Source organism: Nesoenas mayeri, assembly GCF_963082525.1.
Source record: "Nesoenas mayeri genome assembly, chromosome: 10".
In the NCBI taxonomy this organism is placed as follows: Eukaryota; Metazoa; Chordata; class Aves; order Columbiformes; family Columbidae; genus Nesoenas; species Nesoenas mayeri.
Genome location: NC_137560.1, coordinates 16,941,493 through 16,966,440, shown reverse-complemented (window position 1 = coordinate 16,966,440; position 24,948 = coordinate 16,941,493). Strand labels below are relative to the sequence as shown.

The following is a 24,948-nucleotide window of genomic DNA, read 5'->3' as shown; positions in this document are numbered from 1 at the left end:
TGTAGCTGTTAGTGAAATGAAGCATTGCTACCAGATGACACTTCAGTAAGCAGTATTCATGTGTAACACTGATAGTTGTGCACATACACAAGAACATGTCTTTTTTAATCACTAATTGTTAAAATAAATAAATAAATAAATAAAGGAAATAAAAGTATAAAAGCCAAAGACAGAACAGGAATCACTCTGCAGTGCACAGATGTGGGTGTTTGACATGATACATTGTAATGGTGCTAAAGGAGCCAGTATGATTTATTGAATCAATTTGTAGTACGGAGACATTAATAAGCGGATCTTATCTTATTAAGCAGAACATGTTGTTCTGCTGCATGGGCATCCCCAGCATCTGCCACCCTTACTTGCCCAACCTTCCTGTCATGTTTTGATGCCACAGACACAGCTCTCATTTCAAGGTTGTACCAAGTTGGCAAAATGCACAGCCTGTAAAGGCACCACAAGACCAGTAAAGAAAATCCAGCCATTTTGCTAAAGCAGCTGGGGGAGCAGAGCTGCTACAGAAAAACCCAAGGAGAACTATCACATCAGATAAATTAGGCTAAAGGCATCTTGATTTGAAGCATGTTGCTGAGTACACCTCTCTACTTCAGCTGAAATTCTAACTGCACTATTAAGGTAATTTATTACACTCATTAAGTACCACAATCAGAGACCCTGTCTACAGTAGCTAGTTTTATACACTTTAAAAATGTTAGCAAGTCACCCCATTACATCTTAGTCATGAAACTAATGCAGATTACTTATTACTTCTCTTGGCAATCACATAACACTTGTCCTGAGAATGAAAGATGATGCCTTGACAATAATATGCTATAATGTAATAACCCTTCGCATGTTAAAAAGTGCAGTACTTTTTCTTTTGAGGATCACTAAGTGCTGGGCAGGCATTCATTAATACAGCCTTGCCAGACCCTGGCGACACAGCCATCCTCATTCAAAATCCAGCCACCATGCTAAAGTCCCCCTGCACAGCACCCATCTCCTCTGCTGCCCTCAGCACAGCCCTTTGAAACATCACTGCCCCACTCCCCACCTCCTATTTGTACTAGGAGATAACCGCAGGCACAGGATATCTGCTGAAATATTAATGAAGAGAGACTTAAGTGTTGTTTTAATGTTCTCCAGGCCAGTAACCTGAAGTATAGAGCAGTCACCTGATTTGCCCAGGGCCACTCAGCAGCTGGGGCAGAAATTGGAATAAAATTTAGAAGCTGTGGTTCTGCTCAAAACAGTCCTCCCTTGGGGTCCCCGTGAGAGCCTGCAATTCAAATTCAGAAGTAATTGCTAAATAATTAGTAACCTACACAAATACTTCCGTGCATCCATCAGTATTTTACGCCCTAAAGTATCATTCAATAAATTCCTGAGATTACAATTATCATGGTTTCCTATCCACCAGAAGGCCCAGACAAGGTGCACTCTAAAAAGACTCTTCCTTCCTAACAAGTATAATCAATGGGAGTTACTAACTGTCTTGAGCATGTTGTGTGAAGCTTTACTAGCAAGCACGTGGTGCAAAAAGCACTAATACTGGTGCAGCATCACAGCTTTGGGCAGGTCTTCCAGGATTTCAGCTCCAGTTCCTGGCTTCACATGATCAACATGTAGCTTTCATTAGGGGGAATAAAGAAATTCCTAGGATTTACTGTTAAAAATCAGCATATTAAACCTGGAACTGAAAACCTCAGGAATTAAGGCTTGCAAATGCCCCCTCCCACCTGATCAGGATTTTTGGAGCATTTTGGGTGCAGAACACACCATGGAGGTGACAGGTGACCAGAAAAGCAGCTGCCATGCCCGCTCTGCATTCACCAAGGAGGTGGATTAAAAACTGCCCAGAGGAACCTATTTGCCAGAAGGAAGAATAATGACATTATGCAGCTCAGTAGGTAGGCAACACCTTTTATGCCCTATTCAGCTTGCAGTTTCTCTCTTTGCAATTAGAGCACTATGGAAACCCGGGTTGTCCTTTCAAAATCTGATACACTCTCCTACTCTTTTATGGTTTCCAGCTGTTCTCTTCTGCTTGTTCTTTATTCTTTCCAGATCAATAGTATCTGTATCAGCAACAAAGTCCTGTGTATTACCCCTCTTCTGACAGCTCCCTCTTTTCTAATCTTGCTCCCCAGAAGTTCCCTTCTGTAACTATCACTAAACAAATGCTCACATTACACCTTCTCCTGCAAGGTTTTGCCAATGACAATGCCAGTATCCGGATGGCTTTATGCCTTCAAGAAGCAAACAAACATCATCCAGCAATGCCAAAACTTTTATCTTGATTATTCGGGTCAGAAATACAGAGGATACATCCATCTCCCTAACACCACATACAGATGCTTAGAAATCAAGTGCTAGAAGGGACCTTGGGATCACCAACCACCCCAAACCACCATCCACCTTGAGCCACGTGAGCTTGTGGCTGCCAAGCACATGAAAACTTCCCATTCATCATCACTACTCTCCATTTCATAGCACTCAATTTCCTTCATATCTAAATCACCTAATTACATTGTAATCAAAAGCAGCCCTATCTTTGCAATTGTTTGATTCCTACTCAGTACAATAGGTAGCATTATTAATAATAAAAGCCATGCATTAAAGGTATCATTTTTATTACTCTCCAGAGAGAAATAGAAGATTATTTCTTTTTGTTGAGTTCCATCCCTCTGGTTTACAATAAGCCATCCCTGGCAGGGTCAAAAACACAATCAACACCATCATGGTGGTGCATTAAAAAATGCTAATTAAAGTGACCTAAGACTATAAAGCTGGGCAATAACAAAGACTTGGACACGATAAGTCTAACTTACTTTGTGGTCTGGGTTTTTTTGGCAGGTTTTGGTTTTCTTTTTAATAGACAAAATTGCTGGTGATTGCAGCATTGAATTTGAATCACACCATCTTCTGAGATCTAATCAAGACCAACACTGTCTTGATCAATACAGCTGTAAAATAAGATTTCCAAAAAAAGTACAACAAAGCCATTAAAGAAATACTGAAAGGCAGCAAAACAATTTCTTGAAGCTGTAAGTGAAAAATGAACTTTATTTATTTCACATTACAATCAAATAGTAATATGTCTCAATGCATATGTGCACACATACATCATCATTATTTGCTTTATTCTTATTGATTTTGCCTTCCATGGGCCAGCTTTCCAGAACCACTATGCACCAGCACCACTGATGTCAATCGGGAAAGAGGCTTTTTGGCACTTCTGACAAATTATTCCTTCGGAGTTCAGACATTTCTATCACCCACAGAAACAAAATATGCATCAACCTCATCTTGTGCAACTCAAAAGAGCAACCCACAAAATCTAAACAGTGTAGCTGCTACTGCATATAACCACATACACAATGATACGACCACGTGCTCACTCTCCCAGATGGGTTCAACATTTCCCAAAAACTAGTTCCCAGCTATTCCCAGGAGGCAGCTCACAGACAGTTACCCATTTGGTCTTTCCAAGTGGAAAGGTCATCAGAACAAATATGATCAGGAAGTAATGGTGAGGCAGCTCAGCTAATCTATTTCAAGCACCATGACAAAGAAAACTAATTTAGTGTTATAATTAGAAACATAGAGAGGAAAAAGCTCATTTTGGAGAAGTGCTGCTGCTGGAACGTTAGCATTGGTGCTGATGGAGCTAATCAGCCCCAAGAGGTGGAAGAGTAAAACCAAATTACACATTTAGCATCTTCACACAAACCAGGTTTGACACTATGATTGTCTGTAGTTGAGAATAAATACAAGGATTAAAGGTTACTCTATATGGGAGTTTTTAAAAAAGGAGACTAAACAGTGTTTCAGGACTTTTCCTTTGAGCTTGAAAACCAAAACCACATTTCACAATCCTTTTTGTTCATATCTGATGACTACTTTTCAAAGATTATCAACTATTTGTGTGTAGTTCATGTTTTCAAATGTATTCCACATTTCTTATTAACAGCTGCAAGAATAAGGCTTTTTCAACTTCTCATAATTACAAGACGACTTGTTTAGCTTCTTGCAAATGGGAATATGACATGAATGAGCTGAAATACACTGGAAGGACTTCAAAACATATTTATTTTCATTGTTTTCTCAAGAGGTACATTTGAATGGTCTCCAGGAGGAAAAACAAAACAAAATAAAACACACCAAAAAACCCCCACAAAAACAAACAAAAAAACACAAACAAAAGAACCCAAACAAACAAAACACCTTAAAAGGAGTTTTTGGTTTAAAGGAGATATAGATTGTAGGTTCAATTACACAAATCCTATTGTGTACCTAAATATGGCCAATTTGCCTTGCATTTTCTTGGAAGTCAAAGCTATCTTTCTCCTCCTCTCACCCTAGTGACATTTCAGTGCCCTTTGGCTGTCTTGGTGCTGTTGTTTGTAAAGCTGTGCTATAAAAAGCATCAACACAATGAGCCAAGTTAAAAGTAATTATCCAATGCTAAAGAAGGGAAAAAAAAGGCCAAAAAGGCCAAAAGCAGCACAAAGTATAGCTGCATAGTGAGACACAGCTGGGTGATGAAGGATGTGTACTTAGGGAACATGAAGGGAAGGACGGACAGCAGGAGGGAAGAAAAATTGAGCAGAGAGATGGGATACAGCAGATACAAAGAAAAGATGCATTTTTCATTCACTGCCAAGCTGCCTTCACTCAGTACTTCTTTACCACATTTCATATTGGATTTTCCTGGCCTACTGATGTTAATCTTTTGAGGTAGGTAATTTGAAGTGAAGGTAATTAACTTAAAGGGAAAAGACAAAAGCACAGCAATATTGGAATTTCCTCTGCCAGGGTAGACAGAGGAAAGGGACATAGAGCACTAGGATGGGAACTGAGGTCCTAACTCAGGTTGGTTAACATGATTGAGGGTGTCGCAAGTCCAGTGTCCTACCACAGTTATTTGAAGTGCTTTTTCCCTGTCCATGGCTCCATACCTTCATAGGTTCCTACTTCCAGAAGGGTCCCACTTCGCTCCAACTCCAGAAACTCCTCCACAGTCAGAAAGTTATAGTCCACACCAGGCACTTCTCCTTCTCTTGGAGGGCGGGTTGTGCCTGAAAGGAAAAATCAGCATGTTAATATAGTGGTTTTCTTATCAGGAGTGAAAAGGAATAATAAAAAATTATCATAAAGAACCAATAGTATCTGAAAAATACAATTTGGTGAGCTACACAGAGAGCATTGTCAAGAGTCCAGTTAGAAGGCCACATGAAAACATGACATAGATCACAGGCTGAACTGGCAGTAGCAGTTGTTCCACCCAATGCCGATTTTTTTTTTATATTCCCAGAAAGACTCTCTGGCAAAGAAATCTCTCATATCACATGCAGAAACACAGCTGGAAGAGTTTGGTACCTGGGAATATGCCAGCAATTACCTTCCTGCCATTAGCACAGTCTCTTCAACTTTGCAAAAATTGAAATCTGTATTTTGAGATAATGCAACTTCTTTCAGCTTCCATTATTTCTGTATTGCTTTATCTCACCAAATATTCTTTCACGCCATAAAGATATTTTCTCCTTTCTTCCTCATATTTTCTCTTTATTTATGCTATTATTTTTTATTCAGCATTAAAAAGTACTATGAGACAGCTTTGATGCACTGTTCACACATGCTTACTAAAGAGACAACCTGCAAACTCTTCTCACAGAAGTTCACTGATGAGCTCATTCCAGTTCAAGAAATACTTTTTCTGTTGAGTAATAACTCATGCTGAATCTTTCTCTAGCATTCATCAATTTAAATAGTGCCCATGGAGAACAGGGCTCTGATCACAGCTACTCTGCCAGCTCTGAAACTCTTCTCCCCTCTGACCAATTTACAGCCCTTTGAAGCGTGGTGTAAGATGAGTCATTTCATGACTTTTTGCTAAAATGGCTTGGGCCATTGCATTTTAGGTCACTGAGCACAGCTTAATTGATTAGGATCAATTTCTGTTCAATAGCCTTTATTTTCCATGACTCTGGAGGCTAGGGGATGGTTGGATTTTGTACATCTGAGATTAAATATAAGACAGATTTACAAGTATAAGAAACTGAACTTTAGACAAAAGAGCAGAGTTAGAGAATTGAAGGTGTTAAGTGCTGTGGCCGCAACCAATCTGCTGGCTTGGGAATAACTTCAGAGATGTGGAAACCATACCTAACATTTAATGAAGCATGATTTCTCACTTCTGTGAGACTCTTCCGACCCCTGGGCAGTGCTTTCTCCATGCACACAATTTCTTAAACCCTCTATAACAGGACTGAAGAAAGTATAAAGAAGCTGAGCTTCTGGAAACTAATTGGGAAGATTCCAGCTCTGAGAAGTTGAAAGAGCATAAATTTACCATGTCTGCATCTGGCAAATGTTGTCCTCAAGTGCCAGGGAAGCGGAAAGTCTGCTTATGCCCTATTCATCCGAGAGACTGTTCAAGAGGTCAGCCTTGACAGAGTGACACACTTGAAAGACTATCACTAGATTAATTTCCTTGATGACATCCACTTTCTCTAATATCCTCCATTTCTTGTTTCAAAATAGAAACACTCTCTCTCTTTTAACTATTTACCATCAGGCTTCAGATAGCCTATAGATTCCTGTGCTTTTTCTGTCATTCCTTCTTTTAGAGCTACGTGAATGGGTGAAGGCAGAGGTAGGAAAAGCAAAAAAAGGGATGGAAATGGTCATAGATATCTCCACCCTACTAGCACAGTTACCGTTTTCTGTTTGATTTTACATTCTTTATATTCTTGAATCCTTACAGTAAGGCTGTAATGATTTTTACCAAGTAGTTTGTAGCGGAGGGCAGATGTCTTTCACAGATCTAGACCACAGAAACACTGGAACTGCACCACATGCCCCCATCTGCCGCAGTGCCTGCGCTTCCATCTAAAGGCAGGTCCCTGCCTGGCACATGAGGAGCAAGCACGCAGCCAGCAGCTGGGACGAAGGGTCACAGCCCCTATGCAGCATCTCCTCTCTGAGCACCGACAGTGCTATAGATGTTCAGGCTGTCATGACCCTCACTGCAGCATCATGGCTGTTGACCACTGCCGGGTTCCCCTAAACCAGGCCTGTGAGAGGGAAGGAAAAAGAACGAAGAGTCTCAGCAATAGGTATGTCCAAGGATGTGGTGTAGCTGTCCCATGCCTGGAGCACAATGGGAGTGAGAATTAGACTCTGTAGTGCTCCTCATCCAACACATCAGTCAAACTGTCACCCCGAGCCATGTGGCACGCGGTCTGCATGACAAAGATCAGGACACACTTTTTCCCAGTAACTGACAACTCACATTCATGAGACACAAAGATCAGGGAACTTTAAGACTCATCTTTATCTTTTAAAGCTGTCTTCTTTATCTGTACGTCCCCACAGAGAGTATTTATTAATCCATTTTTTTTTTTCCTTCTGAATTTTTATAGCAGTGAGATTGCAGTCAGCAGTTTACTAGTGCTGGCTGCCTATTTGACATGACAATTACATCTCTGCCATGATTCCTCTTAGCCATTTTAATGGATCTATTTGTTTCATCTCAGTGTTCTTAATTTCCTGAATATGTTCAAGTCGAAAAACTGCAGATGTGCTCACTATCAGCATGACTGCCTGCAACACACGCTGAATGAATTAGAAACACCAAGTCATCGCATAAAAGAAAAACATTACATCACAGAGATAACATTTGACACCTTGCTTCGGTCTCCAGCAACAAACAGAGGGAAAATAAAAACTACACTGGTTAGGATATCTTATCTGAGCAAAGGCGAAAAACCCAACAACTTTCCATGTTGCTGTCTAGAGCAGAGATTGCTTGCAGATGCTCGGGCTGTTATCCTGCTTCACATCTGAGCAAGTGTTACTGAATGCGATTCAGAAAGGCAGGGGGAAGGGAAAACCCGCCTCCGTTTTTCTTGTAGCAGAATGACAGGCTGCCGGCTGGACACACGCCTGGCAGATGGCATTTCAAAGAGTTTTCATGAACCATCTGGGATGTGTACAATGATTACAAACCACGCTTACAACAAAGCCAGAAGGGCTGCTTCACAAGGGGGGTGGGAGAAGAGGGCGGGCGGAAAGAAAGGGGGAAAGAAAAGAAAACCAAGAGGCACGTAAGCAAACTCGATGACTTTTCTCAGGCACAGGACGCGATGAATAATCGGCACCTTCCATAGCGAGCGCTTCCATGGCCTGAAACAACTGTTCAACCACTGTGCACCGTGTGTGTGCACAGCCCAACCCCATTGCAGGCTGCAAGCAGCCATTGGAGCTTTCTGCTGATAAACTCCAAATTGTAAATAAGTCTCTCATCATTAACGTGACTTAGTTATGTGCAAAGCATATTGAGTGCGTGTCTTCCCTCCTCCTTTAAATTGCATTTCAGCATCCTTACCGCAGGATGGTCATCACTGAAGGAGAGGGCTATGGATATGACTGTACCTTTTATCAGAACTAATAGCAGATCAGACTGCTGCTAATGGCTGAATTAATTGAGCACAATGAGTGCTGCAGACAGCCCAAATAGGAGTTAAGATACTCCACTAGCAAAGGCGAGCCAATCATATTTAAATACGTTAACCTGCCTGCCATGTTTGCACTGAAATATTAAGTGGCATAAAATCTTATTGCCATTAGGTAGCAATTTAGCTAATTAATTCAAGTGATGTCCCACTGTGTGACTAGGTCAGAATTCTTAATGCTACAACAAGAAGGAACCGGAGGAGAAACTGAGTGGTTATCAACTCCTTCTACACATTTAATGGTTCATAAACTGCCACTCTTATTTGGTTAGAATGTTGTGCAAGATATAAAAATAGACAGACATTAAATTCACAGGAGAATTGCTCAAAACTTCTGTAACCACAGCAGACTTAAGAAAACAAATTAAAAAAAATAAGGCTGCTAGTTAGCATTGCAGGTTTTACCTTTCCTCTTGATCTCAGAAGGTAAAACTATGGATAACATGGGAGGCCCGTATGCCAGGTGAAACGTTTGCCCAGCTGTTGGTTTGGTAATCACACCCAAACTAGCTGCATCCTGGTTTATTCATGCACCACTAATGCTTGGGCTGCAGAAAATGGATCTCATCATGGGTTGCAGACCCCACCTGAGAAATTGCTTATAGACACAAGTGAGTTTGCCCACGCAGAGTCTGGTGCTGTATTTAAGATAACTAAATTAAAGCTTGTCATCCATGCCTAGAATAACTGGATTGTGGCTCAGATGTACTGATGACTATCAACTATTATTCTGAATAATTTAAGTGCCCATTTAAAAGACAAATAGCTGCTGCGGTTGTGTTGTCTATCAACCACACTGACAATTACCCAACATGTGCCTAAATTATAGTATGGCCAGATTGTTAATATGTGATTCAGAGACTATTTAGCTCCTTATCAATCTACTAGGGCCTCATGTTAAGCTGTTAATAGCCACTGATGCCCTGCTGCTAAATTAATCAGCATCTTGCTTATTTCAATCTAAAAATAAGACTTCAAAGGGGCTATTGTGACTTCAATTTCTTTCTTGTTAAAACAAAAACAGTTCTTGAGCAGTAATTCTGTTACTATGCACCAAAACAGCCCCTAGCAAGTCATTAGGAAGTTGACCTCTCAAGTGCAGAACACCTACATCTCCCATTTGCAAACCAATGATTTCTGCAAATTCCTTATTCAATTCCACTGGTGGGCAGTAGAAATCTGGTAAGCCACCAAAATATAGGTGGTCAAACCACAAGCCATTTGCTTCTCATCTCCATGGAGCAGTTTCTCTTAAAATGACAGATAAGGTGGGAGTTGTACACTCAGAGTAATGATATCGTTGCTACAACCATATTTTATACAAACTCAAGTCACTGGTGGTTACCACATGTGAGTGGAACTGTAGTAAATAACGTCTAAATGTGAAGCGTACAGGGCTGCTACTGACTCACAAAGCTGCGATGACAAGCGTTGTTGTGGGGGTTTGCTGAGAGGCTGTTTGCAGGTGGGTTAGAAAGAAGGATGTTCTTGCCATTGCTCTCAAAGACTGGTATGTTAGTTCATTCAGCAAGAAGGGACTGCTCCCATCACCTACACTGAAAAACTCTCCAGCTGCCAACAAAGAAATATATTATGAAAACAGCCCCTCTTCCCTCTGCACAGTGTGTAAAGGTCACCTTCTTCCCTCCTGTCACAGGACAATCTGGGGAGGCTGCGATGGCTCTCCTGTTACCTATGGTGCCAGATAACTGGGAGGGAGGACAAACCCCACAGAACTGCGAATAGTAAGTGGAGAATGGAAGAGACAGAGACAACCTGGTCTGTCTCCAGAAGAAACAACCTGATTAGTAAACCAAGCTTAAGGCAGAGCTTATCTGCAGCACAGTATTAGAAATAGCCTTATCTACATTTAACAAAAAATAAAGTGTAACCTATCTTGAGAAAACATTGTACACAGAACTACTTCATCTTATTGACTTCTGGAGTTATCCAAACTAAGACTACTGACATTTTTGGGGTTTTTTTTTCCAACAGCAGTGGAAGAAATTGTATTTGGACCAGACTATGCTATCCATTATACATGTTTGTCACCACTTACCTGTGGTAAGGGGTAATTTATAGTTGTAACTACATGAAAATACAAAGTTTCAGAGGGGACTAATCTGTTACAAATCAAACAGGCTCGACTTATAAATACAATTTTATCCTGAAACTTGAAAATCAGGAAGATCATTCTGGGACACTTAAATGTTGTCTGTCCCTTCTCTAGCCAGTCATTTGATACCTATAAACCACAAGAACGTGATAAGCATTCCAAGTGTCTTGGTGGTGGAGTAGAAATTCAGTCCAAAGGACAATGTGGTCTGTCACTAGAAATTAATTCATATCTCTGTTAATGATGCATGTGCAGGAACAGATGCTGATGGACTCTTCCTGGCCACACAGATAACTGCAGTACTAAAAGCAAAATTTCTGTCACCATGGTCAGCAGGAATGACAGATTAAACCCAGAAAACAGCTGACCAAGGCAAACTTGTCTTTCTACAGACACATTTCAGAGACAAAGGCATTTTGTGGCTGCAGTCTCAAGTCATTTTTCTTGTATAGGGGGAGATGGAAGGGATTTGTACAAAGAGCTCAGTATCTCCTTCTCCCACCAGTCTTTCCAACAGCACTAAGCAGCCAAAGCTGGACCCCGCAGCAGCAGCTTGTGAGGATCCCCTCTCACTCAAGGACCTGTGCCACTGCGGACATGAGCAATGGCAGGTCAATCCTCTGTGCACATAAAAGCCGCTCTTCCTCTTTCTGAAGCACCATCTCCAGTGGCATCTCTCTGGTCCTGTTTCTCAAAGTACCGGCTGCCTGGAGCCTCCCCGGAGACACGATTCAGCCCAACTACAGCAACAGCTTGGAGTTCGTTTACCCTCCAGGCAGCATGTTATTTTTGTCCCTTTTAAAATCTATTTTGGGTGTTTCTGTGGCCTTCCCTGCCACCAAATCAGAACATTGATAATCTTTAACACATTTATCCTTGTAGCATTTTGAAGTAGGGACAGTGGGTTCGTTTCCATTTTATAGCACAAGATCAGCCAGACTCAGGCTCTCAAAGGACTTCAGGAGCCTAATCCTAGAGAAATCAATGGGATTTAGGAAACCCTACAGATCAGGAACAGGGCCTAACAGATTAAAAGGGACAAAAATAACTTGCTGCTGCATTGGGACTTAGCAAGCTCGTTTGTGTGTGTTGCAAAACACCACGCTGTGGCTGCGCATGGCCAATTCAGCACGAGGGGGTTCACTTTCAACCATAGTACCAATTTAAAAGAAACTGATAATTACCCGATGACTAAAAGTAAGGGTACAAAACCTGCTACAGTCCCCAAGAAAGCCACTTAAAAGAAGATGTGTTTAAGGATCTATGCCAAATATCCAAATACAGCAGCACCTCTATGGCCTGGGAAAGTACCACTGATGGTACTACTGCAGATAAAACCTCTGTATGTGTCCTTCAGAGCATTCATTTGCTTTCTCCTAAGGAAAAAAGACTATTCTGGCATCAAATAAAACATAAATAATAAATGTTCTTGGGTTTGCAATAGCAGCAGCTCGCCTTCTGGACCTCTCTCTTTGAGTGATTGCTGTTACCTCACCAGACACCTGCAGCCGATTCCTTCTCATTTCCTATGAGGAGGGACACCCACCAAGAAGATTAAACTTCATAAACTAATGAGTTTGCCATTAATCCTGTGTTCATGGAGTCCAACAGCATGACATCCACTAATTTAAATTGTGAACTACTGATGAAAAAGCAAACTATGTGCCTCCTTGATGAGAAGACCTTAGCTGTAACTATGCACACTTTTATTCTTTCTCATATATGGATTAGTGTAATAAAGTGTAATTTTATAAATCAATAAAGCTGTACTAATGAGATTGCACTGTAATGTTCTGCTTTTAAATATTGGCACAGAAATGAATGAAAATTGCCATTTATATAAGTATGTATGTGACTTATGGGAAGTTAAATTAGCTGAAAGTAAATTAACAGGGTGATTATATACTTGCATTTATATTCAGTTTCTCTCAGAGATACATTTTTAGAAGTCTAGATAATGCCACAACAATGACACAGACCTTTATTTCTAAAGAACCACCTTTCTTCTATGCGAAAATTGTCACTGTTACTTCCAGTACAATTTTTCTTGGAAAAGGCTACAGCTGAACATGGTAAATTAAATACACACACTGGATAATTACAGAGCAACCTTTATTAGCTGGTTATTTTTAAGCTTGTAGATCAAGCACCCCAAACTATCTCAACCCTGTAGCTCAGGGCTGTCCCATACCAGCCACCTCCAGCCCACCATGCCAAGGCACAGCCGTGCTCCACACTGTGTGCCTGAAGCGGCTGTGGAAATGCACAACATGGATTAAGATGACTTTTACATACAAATGTACACATTTATATTAAATACAACAGGCCAATGGTATCAGAGGATGAGGGCTTAAAATCTACTTTGAAATAAGTCATAGAAGACATGGGATGCAGGGTCGTTCCCACACAAACAGCACTTTTAAACAAATAGCTCATTGTCTTATTTATTACGCCCACATTATACGAAGTAGTTCATTGGGAGGTACAACCTGCCTTGCTTTATATCTGCTTTTTTCAAGGCTCCTTACAAAGCTATCTGATTTCTACAAATTGCCAAAGAGAACGTGTAACCCATTCTGAGCGTTTCATGGCATCCAACCCATGCTGTGAACTGGTCAGGAGAACACCCACCAGCTCCCTCTCATGTTGGCCTGAGTGGCTGAGCTTAAGACAGTGCAGCATCAAAAATTGTTTTTCATTAACTATTGGATCTTCATGTGTCTTGGTACAAGTTTTGAGTAGGTCATATTTGAGCAGAATAATAGATCAGATAAAAAATAAAACACTCTCAGACCTTTTGCTTAACTTTAGAGACAGAAGACTGGGAGGAGAAGGCTTTGGGAAAGATGAGGAGCCAAGAAAGCAGTCGGGACTGGGTGGTAAGGAAGTTATTCCCTAAAACTGGGTATACTGTAAACTCTTGCAGGATCAATTACCAAGTCACAGAGCAAAGAGAGACACAAATCATGCAAGTCAGATGAGATGAGTCCACTAGTTTTCCAGAAAAACCCAAGAGTTTTGTACACATTGCACAATCCTTTTAAACCACCATGAAATACTGTAAGAACTTCCCAATTTGATGGAAAACATGCAGTGGAGTCTTGAAGCAGAAACAGAATGAACAAGAACATTATGGACAGTTTAATCTTGGATTTTTAAAAGAAAAAATAATAAAAGGAAAACTTTTTTGGGCAACATACGTGACTATTGTAACCAAAGGAAGAATAAAAAAAACCCGACACACCGAAAACTGTTGTTAGCCATATTTGTGTAAATCTATCTCACAGCAAGATTAACGGTGGGATTTCACAGGAGCAACACTGTCTGTTTGTTCCCCACAATGGCACAACTACACCAGCTGCCACAACTATTGGAAGGAGAAACTTATCTGTCTTCTTTAAAACCTGGATACCAAAATATTTTACTCTCCCAGAAACAACATATCCTATTTGCTGTTCTACTGCAGAGGTGTCCTATGAACAGATATTGTAATTAAGTAACAATAAATGGAGTATCCAACACAGATTGAATACCTGCAATATTTCAATTCAGTTTTTATCTAAAACCAATGATTGCTTTTGACATCTGCATACATATATGCATATATATCCATGAAAATATGTTCTGCACTTTAAAGCCACAGCAATAAATAGGAGATTATTTTATGTCCAATATCTCAGCTGCTTGCATAAAGGTTATTTACCTCCCTTGTTGTTTGTCTTCCGAGTCTGTTAGTACTGCTGAGATAAGTACAACACAATGTGGGTCATCCCTGGTTGGGTGTGATATAAAACTCTATCTGTTGACTTTAATTGCCCTTCTAGCAGACCTCTAATTTGCAGTTAAAAGTCTTGATAAAACCCCTCACCTAACAGCATGTGCCTAAAACTAGATCAGTTCATTAGTCTAATCTCTGTAAAATAGAAAGAGTCATATAAAATGTAAATATTTATCTCCGAGGCATTGCCTAAAGTTGTTTCAGTGACTATATCCAGTCTACTGAATAAAGAGTCTCAGAAAGAGGGTTTTTTTTTCCCTTTTTAAAATAACAGAACACCTTTCCATCATACTTCCACAGGACATCAATATAGTTATTTAGACCAGTCTTTTCCTCTGAACAATATATACCAGAGATACTGTCACCATAGTGTACTTTCTCCCCTAGCTCAGAGCTGTGAAATGCAATAAATCAAATGGATTTCCGGCTGTGATAACCTCGTCACACCCTTAGCCATGAGTCTCCTTTTGCTCTTCAATTTTTAGCTCTGCTCACTCGCCAACCCTTGGTTCAGGTGAGTCTCGTTCCCTGACAAAACCTCCTTGAGCTTTGCTTAGCAGTTTTACAGATTCACATTCAATACTGATCAATAAATGTAAATGTATCAGCAATAGGAAGAAGTATGCTGATTATAGAAACACGCAGTTATGTAGCCATATGGATGCACTTGCTGTAAAACTCAAGGGAAGGGCTAGAACAGACAGCAAATCTACCTAACAATATGTGCATTTAGGCACTATTCCCTACAGATCCTGTCCTTTAATTTTACCTGTTGTTAGCTGCTACCAAGTCCTGTATTTTTTTTGAGTAGCTCTACAGCATGTTTTAGTTGTTCATGATTGTTAATGCTTTAGCTGGTTAAAAACTTTATTCTGGTTCACTTTCTGTAATATTGTGATTATGCAACTGCTCAGAATGCTAAAAAAAAAGTGTTAAACATTAGAAATCGGTTGGCGTTTGAGTTTTGGATTCATCCGTATTGATAAATGGAAGTGTTAAAATGTAAAAGAACACAAATATATTCATTTTAATTCTTTCCTTACCTCACTTAAATAAAAACTATTTTTTTTTAATTGTTCCCTTTCTGTAAATTCCACATGCCCAGCTCTAACACAGAAAGAGCTTATTAATCCTTATAGCTTTGTAAGTGCAATAAAATACTAAAGAAAATGTAAGTTACAATGCATTTTCCTCACTTTTAATTAAAACATTTCCTGGTACAGTAAGCCTGCTGGTTAGGTAGCACATAACTCTGCATCTCTGCAGGCCGAAACTAACTTTCACGCTATTGATAATGTATACAGGCTTCTCCGTTTATTTTATTGCTTTTTCAGTTGTACACAAATAATAAAAACCTTGCCTCCCACTCCTGTCATCACCTATGAATTGCATAGGATATATACCCACGGGGTGCTTTACTCTGCCTTTCTGAAGCCAAACACCACCCCTATAAAATACTCCAGTGCTTAAACTGGGGACAATGACATAGTGTTTGACTTTAATGGTCTTTGCTTCATTTCATCTGATGACTTCTAGTTATACCTTCTCTCTGTTAAATGTCCCTATGTAGGCGTTTATAGCTCTGCGTTCACACAAAACAATCATTCCATCACATTATACACTCCGTCATTTTATTAGCATTTTGCAAATCATTTTCTGCCAGTGGCCCAATTTTAAATGCCATTTTAAACTCATTTGCTGGTTTACCAATCCCCTTCTGGTATTGACCGGTCAAAAGACAACATGAGACGCCACACAGAGCCGTAACACCAGCAGCTCCTGCATTCACTGTGCTGAGTAATTCCAGAGCATCTCCAGCCCCACTGTCACCGGTTTGAATCCAACATAAATAAACAGCACACAAAAAATAATTCTCGCACAACTGTCTGGCAGCCAAACCAAAATGAGCTGTTCCTTGTCTCTCCTCCAATTTCTGACAAACAAAACCACCACCAGGTTTTAGCTTGTACCTGTGTTGGCATTGCACCGAGGGTAAGGAAGGAATCCTTGAACCACAACTACCTCCTCAGCTTAGACAACATTGTTGGAGATGTTGTGATCTGGAGCGTTGAGAAGACAGTTTCCCCAGAAATCTGCTTTCTCAAGATACTAGATCAGTACATGCCTGGAACATGAATGCCTGAAAACACATATTCAGACGTAGGCTTTAGAAATGCACTGAGATGAGATTGTCTCAGAAGTATCTATATTTGACTTAGAGGACAGGCAAGCGATTATCACAAAGTTTTCTTCATGACAAAGATGTCATATATAGCAGATAAGACCTTACTAAAAGAAATAAAGTTTAAACGTGAACTTCAGCACTTATTTTCAAAGTGTGAAGTATTTATCCTTTGACAACTGTACTGAGTCCGTCAGATAATCGATGCAGGTGAAACCACTTTATCAGTCAGACACTGGTCCAGAACTGGTAATGGCACTTACTGCATATCACCTGCTCAGTTCAAAGCATACCAGTCTCCCAATTGCTTCAAGACCAACTTATATACTTCATGTTAAACATGTGCTCAAGTTTTTGCAGGCTAGCAGCCTAGAGTCAATAACTGTTTTGTGCATCAAAAAAAAGAAACAACTTTGTTCTGGGTTTTTTTTTTCCCCTAGCTGATGTTCTGACTCAGGAGTCTCTGCTGATTTAAAGTGATGCCCGCTCCCCACTGCCCATCATGCTGGTGGAGGCAACAAGGCTGGTAGGCACTGGTGGTGCCACCTCCCTGCACCACATGTCCCAGCATCAGGCTGCCAGACTTCCCTGGAGGCCCACGCTGACATGCTGGGATATGAGGAGCAAAACACGTTTTCTTCCCACCTGCTCTCATGAAGGTGACAACCGGTGGCAGAGCAACATGGCAGTCAGAAAGGCTAGTGACATCTTCCTCAATTTCATGTAAATCCACAAGACACAGTGAATCAGAGCCTTAATTACGAGACTAGCCACTGATTGATCTGTTAGGCGCCTCATTTCTCAGTACAATGATATACAGATGTGTACTCAGATGAAGTCATAAATGAAATATAGCAATAAAGCTTAAACATTCAAGAACACCATTGGTGATATATTGCTTTGTGACACTGGAACTTATTTTTTTAAAGAAACCTTTGTCTCACCCCACCAAGGAAATGTTGCAGAAAGGCAAAAGAGAACCAGAAAGGAATCCCTGCTACCTCTGCAACTGCAGAATGAAGGTGACCAAAGCCCAATGGATGTGACATAATTTAATCACAGGCATTTTAAATATTTAAAATAAAAATAAAATTAATCCAAACCCTCCAACATTCATCAAATATCTAAGCAGTTCCCATTTGTCAGTATATTCGCCTTCAAAATGCATTCAGCAATGTGGGGAAATGAAATTGCACCCATTTTTCAGATGGGTTATGGAGGCATGGAGCAGCCAAGCTGGCAGCCCAAGCTCAGAGCTGATTAGAAAGCAAAAGAGCAGAAGGTCACTTGTGTCCCAGGATTCTGTGGTTAACAGACAACGTTTTGGAGCTAATAGCATTACATGCTCTGTGATGCTGATCTGTTGAGATAAATGTGACAGTCCTTGGTGATGGCTTCATCAGAGGGAACTGCTGACTCAATATTTAGGCATAGCAGCAAGAGCTGTTTATGTGCATACATTGAAAAACAACAGATGACTTCTGGAGCAAAACACATGGATAAAATTCTCTCTTGAGGCAACACAAAAGAGCAAAAGTAGCTAAAGCACTTTCTCACAGTGACTGTGCAGTAAATTAGAGCTCTGCATAGCAATCATCCATTATCCCATATATTTTTAGCAATTCTGAGATTAATAACTGGAAAGAGCCAATAAAACGGTATTATAAGGAAATACATATCCTTTTGATGAATAGTCAGCTCACTTCTTTCAGGTCACTTCATACCTCAACAGAAAATGTAAACTTTGAAACATTGACTACAGCAATTTTCCTACCACTATTGATTTTTAAATTATGCTTCACACTATCTAGAAGAATGAATCACATTAATTATAATTTTAATATTTTTTCTGACTGTTAAGCCAAATTAGTCTACTTCCAGAGTTGAAGAGGGAAACACAATTACTAACACTTCCAAATATCTACTTGGCAAAAAAAAACATGGTGAGGGGAAGACTTTGCTGTGAGTTGTGAGAAAGCGTTTTGTCCATTACACAAATACCACCCTCTCCTCTTACTACTGTATTCTTGTAGAGCTCTTTTGCCTATAAGAACTTTACCTGAGAGAGGCCAAGACTGTAAGCAAGTGTATTCAAAATCACAGCTCTGAGACATTATTCACAATACACAGGAAGTCATTAACACTTGTTTCCTTGCAGCCAACTCTACCAGGTTAGAGTTGCAAGACCTGCAGGTGGGAGAGAATCATCTCTCTTCCAACTCCACGGCTTCTTCCCAGCCTTCCATTAGAGGCCACACAGGGTTATTCAGAGAGCTGAAGCTGATTTCCTGGATCATTTTACTCAATGGGAATCTCATTTATTATTGAAAATAACAGAAACTTGACCTTCCCTGGAGACTTTTACAGAAGTTCAGACTGTAGGTGAATTTGTCCAACCTGCATAATGCAAGCCAATTCCTCCCACGGCAAAGCAGAATCCCAAGTGAAGAAGGCTGGCAGAATTGAATCTTTTGTGCATAATTAATGCACCCATTGATCAGCAAGAGCTTGGATTCAGAATTTTTCTGCAAGATAAATGCACAAGGATGAACTTACGCACTTTTAAAAAGTCTAACTTCGAGAAAGCTTCTTTGATTAATGACAGTCTCTTGCTACTGTAAACCTAAGTGGATATTTTCCACTGTGCACACATCAGCATCGTTCAGCAGAAATGGTTCAGAGTATATGGTGCCAGTTGTGACTCTTGCTTGTCACAGATCTACATACAGTGTCTCACAAGGACAAGTAAGTGATTTCCTGGTCTATTCCACACTTAGTGTGTTCAAGCAGTTTCCCACTAGCACCAGCGGAAGTTACACATGTGGCCATGAGAAGACACCAATGAAAGCTCAAGTGCTGAAGATATCGACAGGTTATTTGAGGTACTATTAGATGATCTTAAGTTTACACTCCTAATCTTTTTGGAAACAACGGTTGCATGTGAATTTACTAATAACAATGAATCAATCCAGACTAGTATACATGTCAGGTAGCAATGGTCACAATATTTCTATAACTGTATATACAAAACACCTAGCTATTTGCTTTGTTAATACCAAAACACTGTAAAGCTCATTTGTCTCTGGGGCTGAAGGAGAGCAGAAGGTGAAGTTAGTGCAGGAGAGAAAGTGGCCTCTAAGGGCTGTGACAGGCACATCTGTAACACCAAAAGTCCAAGAATCCAGCATAGCTTTCCTAACCAGATCACTCCTTCCCTTCCTGAAAATCAAGACAGACTCTTTCAAACCACAAAGTACAGAAGAACAACTCTCCCTAACACATCTTTCAGGGATGATGTATTAAGAAACAAGTCTACTTTAAATTGTCAGGTCATCCAGACATGAAGGTGTTCTTAGTGATTAAATCCTGGAAGGTTATTTTTTTCTCTCCTTAGACAACCTGAAGAAAAGGGAAAATTGGTTACCTCCTTCTCTGTGAGCTAGTTTGGTTCACGTGCTAACATTAAAGAGCAGAACATGTCAAGGACTGCAAGATGGGTTCATACCTCAGTTAGGAAAATGTAGGAGAACACCAAGGGCATAACTTCTAGAAAAAGAGAGCCTTCGCTGCTCATCAAGAGCTTCCGAGGGCAAGTTTCTAGCTCATCTCCGTTGTAGTCCTTCCCTTACTTTTCACACCTCCACATGCTTCACATCCTGATTTTGCGAATGCTGAACTTGTGCAATACAAATAAGGTGGTTTTACAGGGGTCATTCATGTCCTACAGCACAAGCTCAGAGGCAGATAAAGTTTGTCATGGGACACCAGAACACTAAAGACCTGTCATCACTTTCTAGGCAATGAGGTTTTTATGAAGGTCTTGTATGAACAGCCTCCTGCCCTTGCCTCTCTCCTCACATATTTCCCAAAGGGAACACAAATGGTTAATACTCAATTACCTTGATAAAATTACAAACCCCCACTGCTGCACATGTTTCACCTCTCAGCTCAGTGAAAATAAGCAAGACACGATTGTAGGAGCCTGCGTCCCCACAGACATACCAATAAGGAACAGTGGTGCAGCACAGGAATGCATTACCCTTTTGAAGCCCTGCTGACACATGGGTCCTGGCTTCATTATCACCTCCAGAGTTTACAGCACTGTTTGGTATAATTAGAAGTGTGTCAAAGCTTAGGCAGAGCATTACAACCATCGCTGGTTTCTCCGCTGGCATGAATACGATAAGCAGCAGAGCATGAGGCAGAACTCTTATCTGTGTTCTTAAACACAAACCAAGTCTCACACTATTCTCCTGTCTGAATGTTTTAAAGAACACCAGTCTGGTTCATATTGCAGAGACCCCAGGGACATAGGTTAATACCAGCCTCCTGCCCTTAATTCAAGTTGTTGCAAATGGGGCTGTGGGCAACACAAAGAAGAGGGCAGACTGTGCAGGAAGAAAAAGGGTTAAAAATGCCACTCAAAGAAAAACAACTGGGAAAAGCTGACCTTTGTAAAACAGACTTGCTTGTCAAGTACCATTTTAATAACTGATTAAACATATATAAAGTATTTTATACAACTGCATTATTAGATTGTTAAATGAATATACTCAAATGTTTGCTGGAGTAGAATAGCTCTGCGGGAGTCATTCCTCACCTTTCGTAAATATTCATGACATTTTGGCACACGTGTTACATTTTTAAAACTGGAGCCCACTTCTTTTATTTTTTTTACTATTTTTTTCAGTTGCACCAATCTGCAAATCCTGCGACTGTGAGTTATTGATTTTTCACAGACACTCTAGTCACTAACTTCAGATGCTTAATCCATTTGCAAAAATATAATCAACCCCAGCTAGTTACAAGCTTTCTAAACAGGAGAGAAAAGTTCATTGCGCAGAGCTCAAGTTAAACATCACATTTTTACAACTGACATCCCAAAGGGGAATTTTTTGTTCTGGGTTTCTCTAGCTGCTTAAAGGCTGATTGCGCACACTTTATATCTCACCTCTGAAAAGACTATCAAGCTAAAGTGAGTTTTTATATCCACATTTCACTGTACTGAAAGTATGGGGCTATAACAGAAATGCTGACATTATCCAGCCATGGTGGTGCAACCACTCTACCATGATTACATGCAGTTGGAGATAATAAGTGCTGCTGATTCAGGAGGAATCTCTGATTGGGCTGGAAAATGGAGAAGTGTTGGATAATCTGTTTCCTGAGTGGTAACAGCAGGTCTGAAGAGCATAAACGGAGGAGCAGAGTTGGTAAGAAAACAACAACAAAGTCCAATCATGAATCCTTAGAGATTCTCTTACTCCTTTTATTGTTGATGTGATTGCAAGACATCCAAAGGACTCATTCATGACTTGTGCTAAAAGGACATCACAAGGTACCCGGAGGACTGTGCAGCACAGATGTGAGGGAAAGGTTTGATTATCTGACTGAGACAGTGGGCACCCAGTCCAGAGAGCACAGAGCACTGATTTTCAAAAGAACTGCATTCCTTCCTGACCTCTCAAAAATCAAAAAACTTCAAAGTATCTCAAGTTCAGCACCAAAAAAACATAATCACAACATGCATGCAATATTACATTAAAGTTGCCTGAATATCCTGCAAAGATTGCCTTGAAATCTCTGATAATATATGGAAAAAAAGCCTAATAAAATGGTTTTAACAAGCAATTTTTGTTTAAAGTGAGATAGGGTCTTTCCCTCCTTCCTCCTCTTTTTACTTTGCTTTGGGAGGTGGAGGTAAAAGGAAGGAAGGGACAAGACTTTTAGTGTAAAACATCTGGTGCTTTCCTGCACCCCTTCACTTACCAGATCTAATTTTTTAAATATTTACATTTCCCAGAAAATTATAATTTTCTAAAAAACCTGCTTGTTTGACTGATACTAAAAGTTCCAAATGTGACACTGTGACTAGCTCTAATTACTACTAATAAATGCATTAGGACTGTTGATAAGATTAACAAACCATTCCAAAAATTTGTTACCCTACACCACAAACTCCACGTTAACAGTAATGCCATCAGGCTATTAATATTCCCCTATTAACAAAATGCAAGAAGCTCATACAAGGAGGGGCTTGAATTTTGCAAAACAAAATACCTGGGTAAATCTTTAGCGTCAAAGAACAAAAAAGCCTAAGTTAAGGTTTGCCTAGCGTGAGGTATTATGGAAACAGAAAGAGGGCCTTTGCAACATTTACCCCAAAGGGTTGAAGGTATTAAGACAGTGGAGCACAACACCCCTACCCAAAAATGGGCCAGAGGAGCTGAGTGGCTCGACGGTTCCTTGATGGGTCCATCCTGCTTTTGAGGAGCGTGGCTCCATGCTGAGCCCTGCCCCAGCTCACTGAGTTTTGAGAAGCGGCTGGTGGGTGCTGCTGAGGTGGGATGACACCTCCAGGGAGCCGGGCAGTCACAGCACCTGATGGAGCATCACCCTCGCTTAGCAGGTAACCCAGTCCCAACAAGGCAAGAAGGTGGCTGCGCCCCTTGGTCATTCCCAGCAAGATGCCAGAAATCCCAGTGCCCCTGATGGGCAGCTTCTTTCCTCCTCAATGGCAGAGAGCCCATGGTCCCCATCTCCCTCTTACCCCCTCTCTCCAAAACCATCCCAGTCCCCCCAGGAGTGACCTGCAACCCCAGCAGCTCCATCCGGCCAGCTACCTGGCATCACCTGCACCGCAGGTAAGGTCAGGGAGGGAATACACACTTTCTGCTTGGCTTCCCATTTGTCTGATGCCCAAAGGCACTTCCAATTTAAAATGCATTTCTTTTTAAAGTTAGTGAAATTGAAATAAATCCATTCTGTTTGCCAATTTCCAGCTTACATAATCAAAGTCAACTGTGCATTCACAAATTCCTCCTTTTGCTGCAAGCTAATCTGAGAGTACTGGGTGGGGGGAATGTAACAGGGGAAAAATAATCTCCTGTGGTACTGTCTTTATTTCCCCAGGAAAATAAAATGCCTTCAGTTTATAATGGCCTGCTAATGAATTAAACATTTTGAAATCCATAAAGAAACCTTTATAATAAGATCTTTAAGAACTACAGACACAGTCAAAGCAGAGGGAGAAAAAAAAAAAGAAACAGAAATATGCTTGAAATCAGGTGGAGACAAATCACGAAGACAGAGATATGGTGAAGCAAAGCAATAGGCACACGAGGGAAAGGGGAGAGAATCCTTTCACTAGTTTAAGTTCACACATTCGGCATCTGCTTTCATCAGATACTAAACAAAACAAAGTTACTACAGCTACAGCTTTGTTCACTTATCAAAAAGATCTAACTGGAGTTTTAATGTATGGAAATATCACAGTTTTAAAACCTTTTGTGTGGAAACTCATATGGGCTCCCCAGTTAAATAAAAGTCTATTACTCCACTATGCTGGGAGGTGCTGAGATCCAGGCATTTGCATGGCTTAAAATGGCTGCAGCAGTTCAAGGCTTCTGTAACTTACTGTACACAACACCATGGAGCACAGGAGAGGGGTCTCTTTCCTGGCTATACACTATTTTAAATTTAACAAAGCCAATGTAATTAGTCCCATGAGCACCCCTCAAGTAACAGCTCCAGCTCCCAGCACTAGTGAGCTGTATGCTATGCAGTAATTATGCTACCAAGCTGTCAGAGCCTCCTTATCTACATGCAAATTAGTTCATATGCTATACATCTGCTATAACGACAGTATTAAAACAAGAATTTTATAATGAAGCCATCCTCTTTATAGCAACATAGCACAATTACTTTATTAACATATTGCACATCTATGTCTGCAACTGCTCCCAGTCAAATAGCCAAATTTTCCATTCCCCCCGTACAGCAAGATCTTCTTCACTTCTCTCCCCATATCTGTAAATAAAAACAAACAACAAGAACGAGAATTTCTGAACTACCTCTGTAGAACACCACTCCTTCATTGTTCCTGGGGAAGTACTGCACCGAATGCCATTAAGCGTGACTAGGTGAATAAATATTCCCATAATGCTCCAAAAGGTTAGGAGATGAAACGGTAATAATCAAATCAGCAGCTGTTTGCTCCCAGCCTTGACATCAATCATCGGCTTCTGTTGACTACCGACCGCCAGCACCGTGGCCAAACGGTAGCGGGGGGAGAACGCAGCCCCACTGCAACCCCCCGGCCGCCCGGAACGCACAGACGCGAGATGTCAAGCAAAGAAGGAAGCGCGAGGCGAGAAAAACCTACACAAGGGAGGAGTGGGCAAGGCAGATCTGGTGCCTGGGAGGGCTCCAGCCTGGAAAAGGCGTCTCGGTGGCAGCCCCTCCGCAGCGAGGGGTTTGGAGGCAGTGGGGGATGCGAAGGCGAGATGGCAAAGCTGCCGCTCACACCCCCGCTGTGTCTGCGGTGTGTTGGGGCTCTGTGCTGCTGGAGAAGCAT

The 24,948-nt window shown here is 40.8% G+C and overlaps 1 protein-coding gene across 1 annotated transcript in view; it reads right to left on the bottom strand.

Moving 5' to 3' along the window:
* Positions 1–24,948, bottom strand: part of MAGI1 (membrane associated guanylate kinase, WW and PDZ domain containing 1) — a gene marked incomplete at its 3' end in the record, with an annotated part of 339,889 nt that overhangs the window by 83,481 nt on the left and 231,460 nt on the right. The window contains exon 3 of the mRNA XM_080350590.1: positions 4,959–5,078. Within this exon, the coding sequence (XP_080206716.1) occupies positions 4,959–5,078 (120 nt within the window). The remainder of the gene's footprint in view (positions 1–4,958; positions 5,079–24,948) is intronic.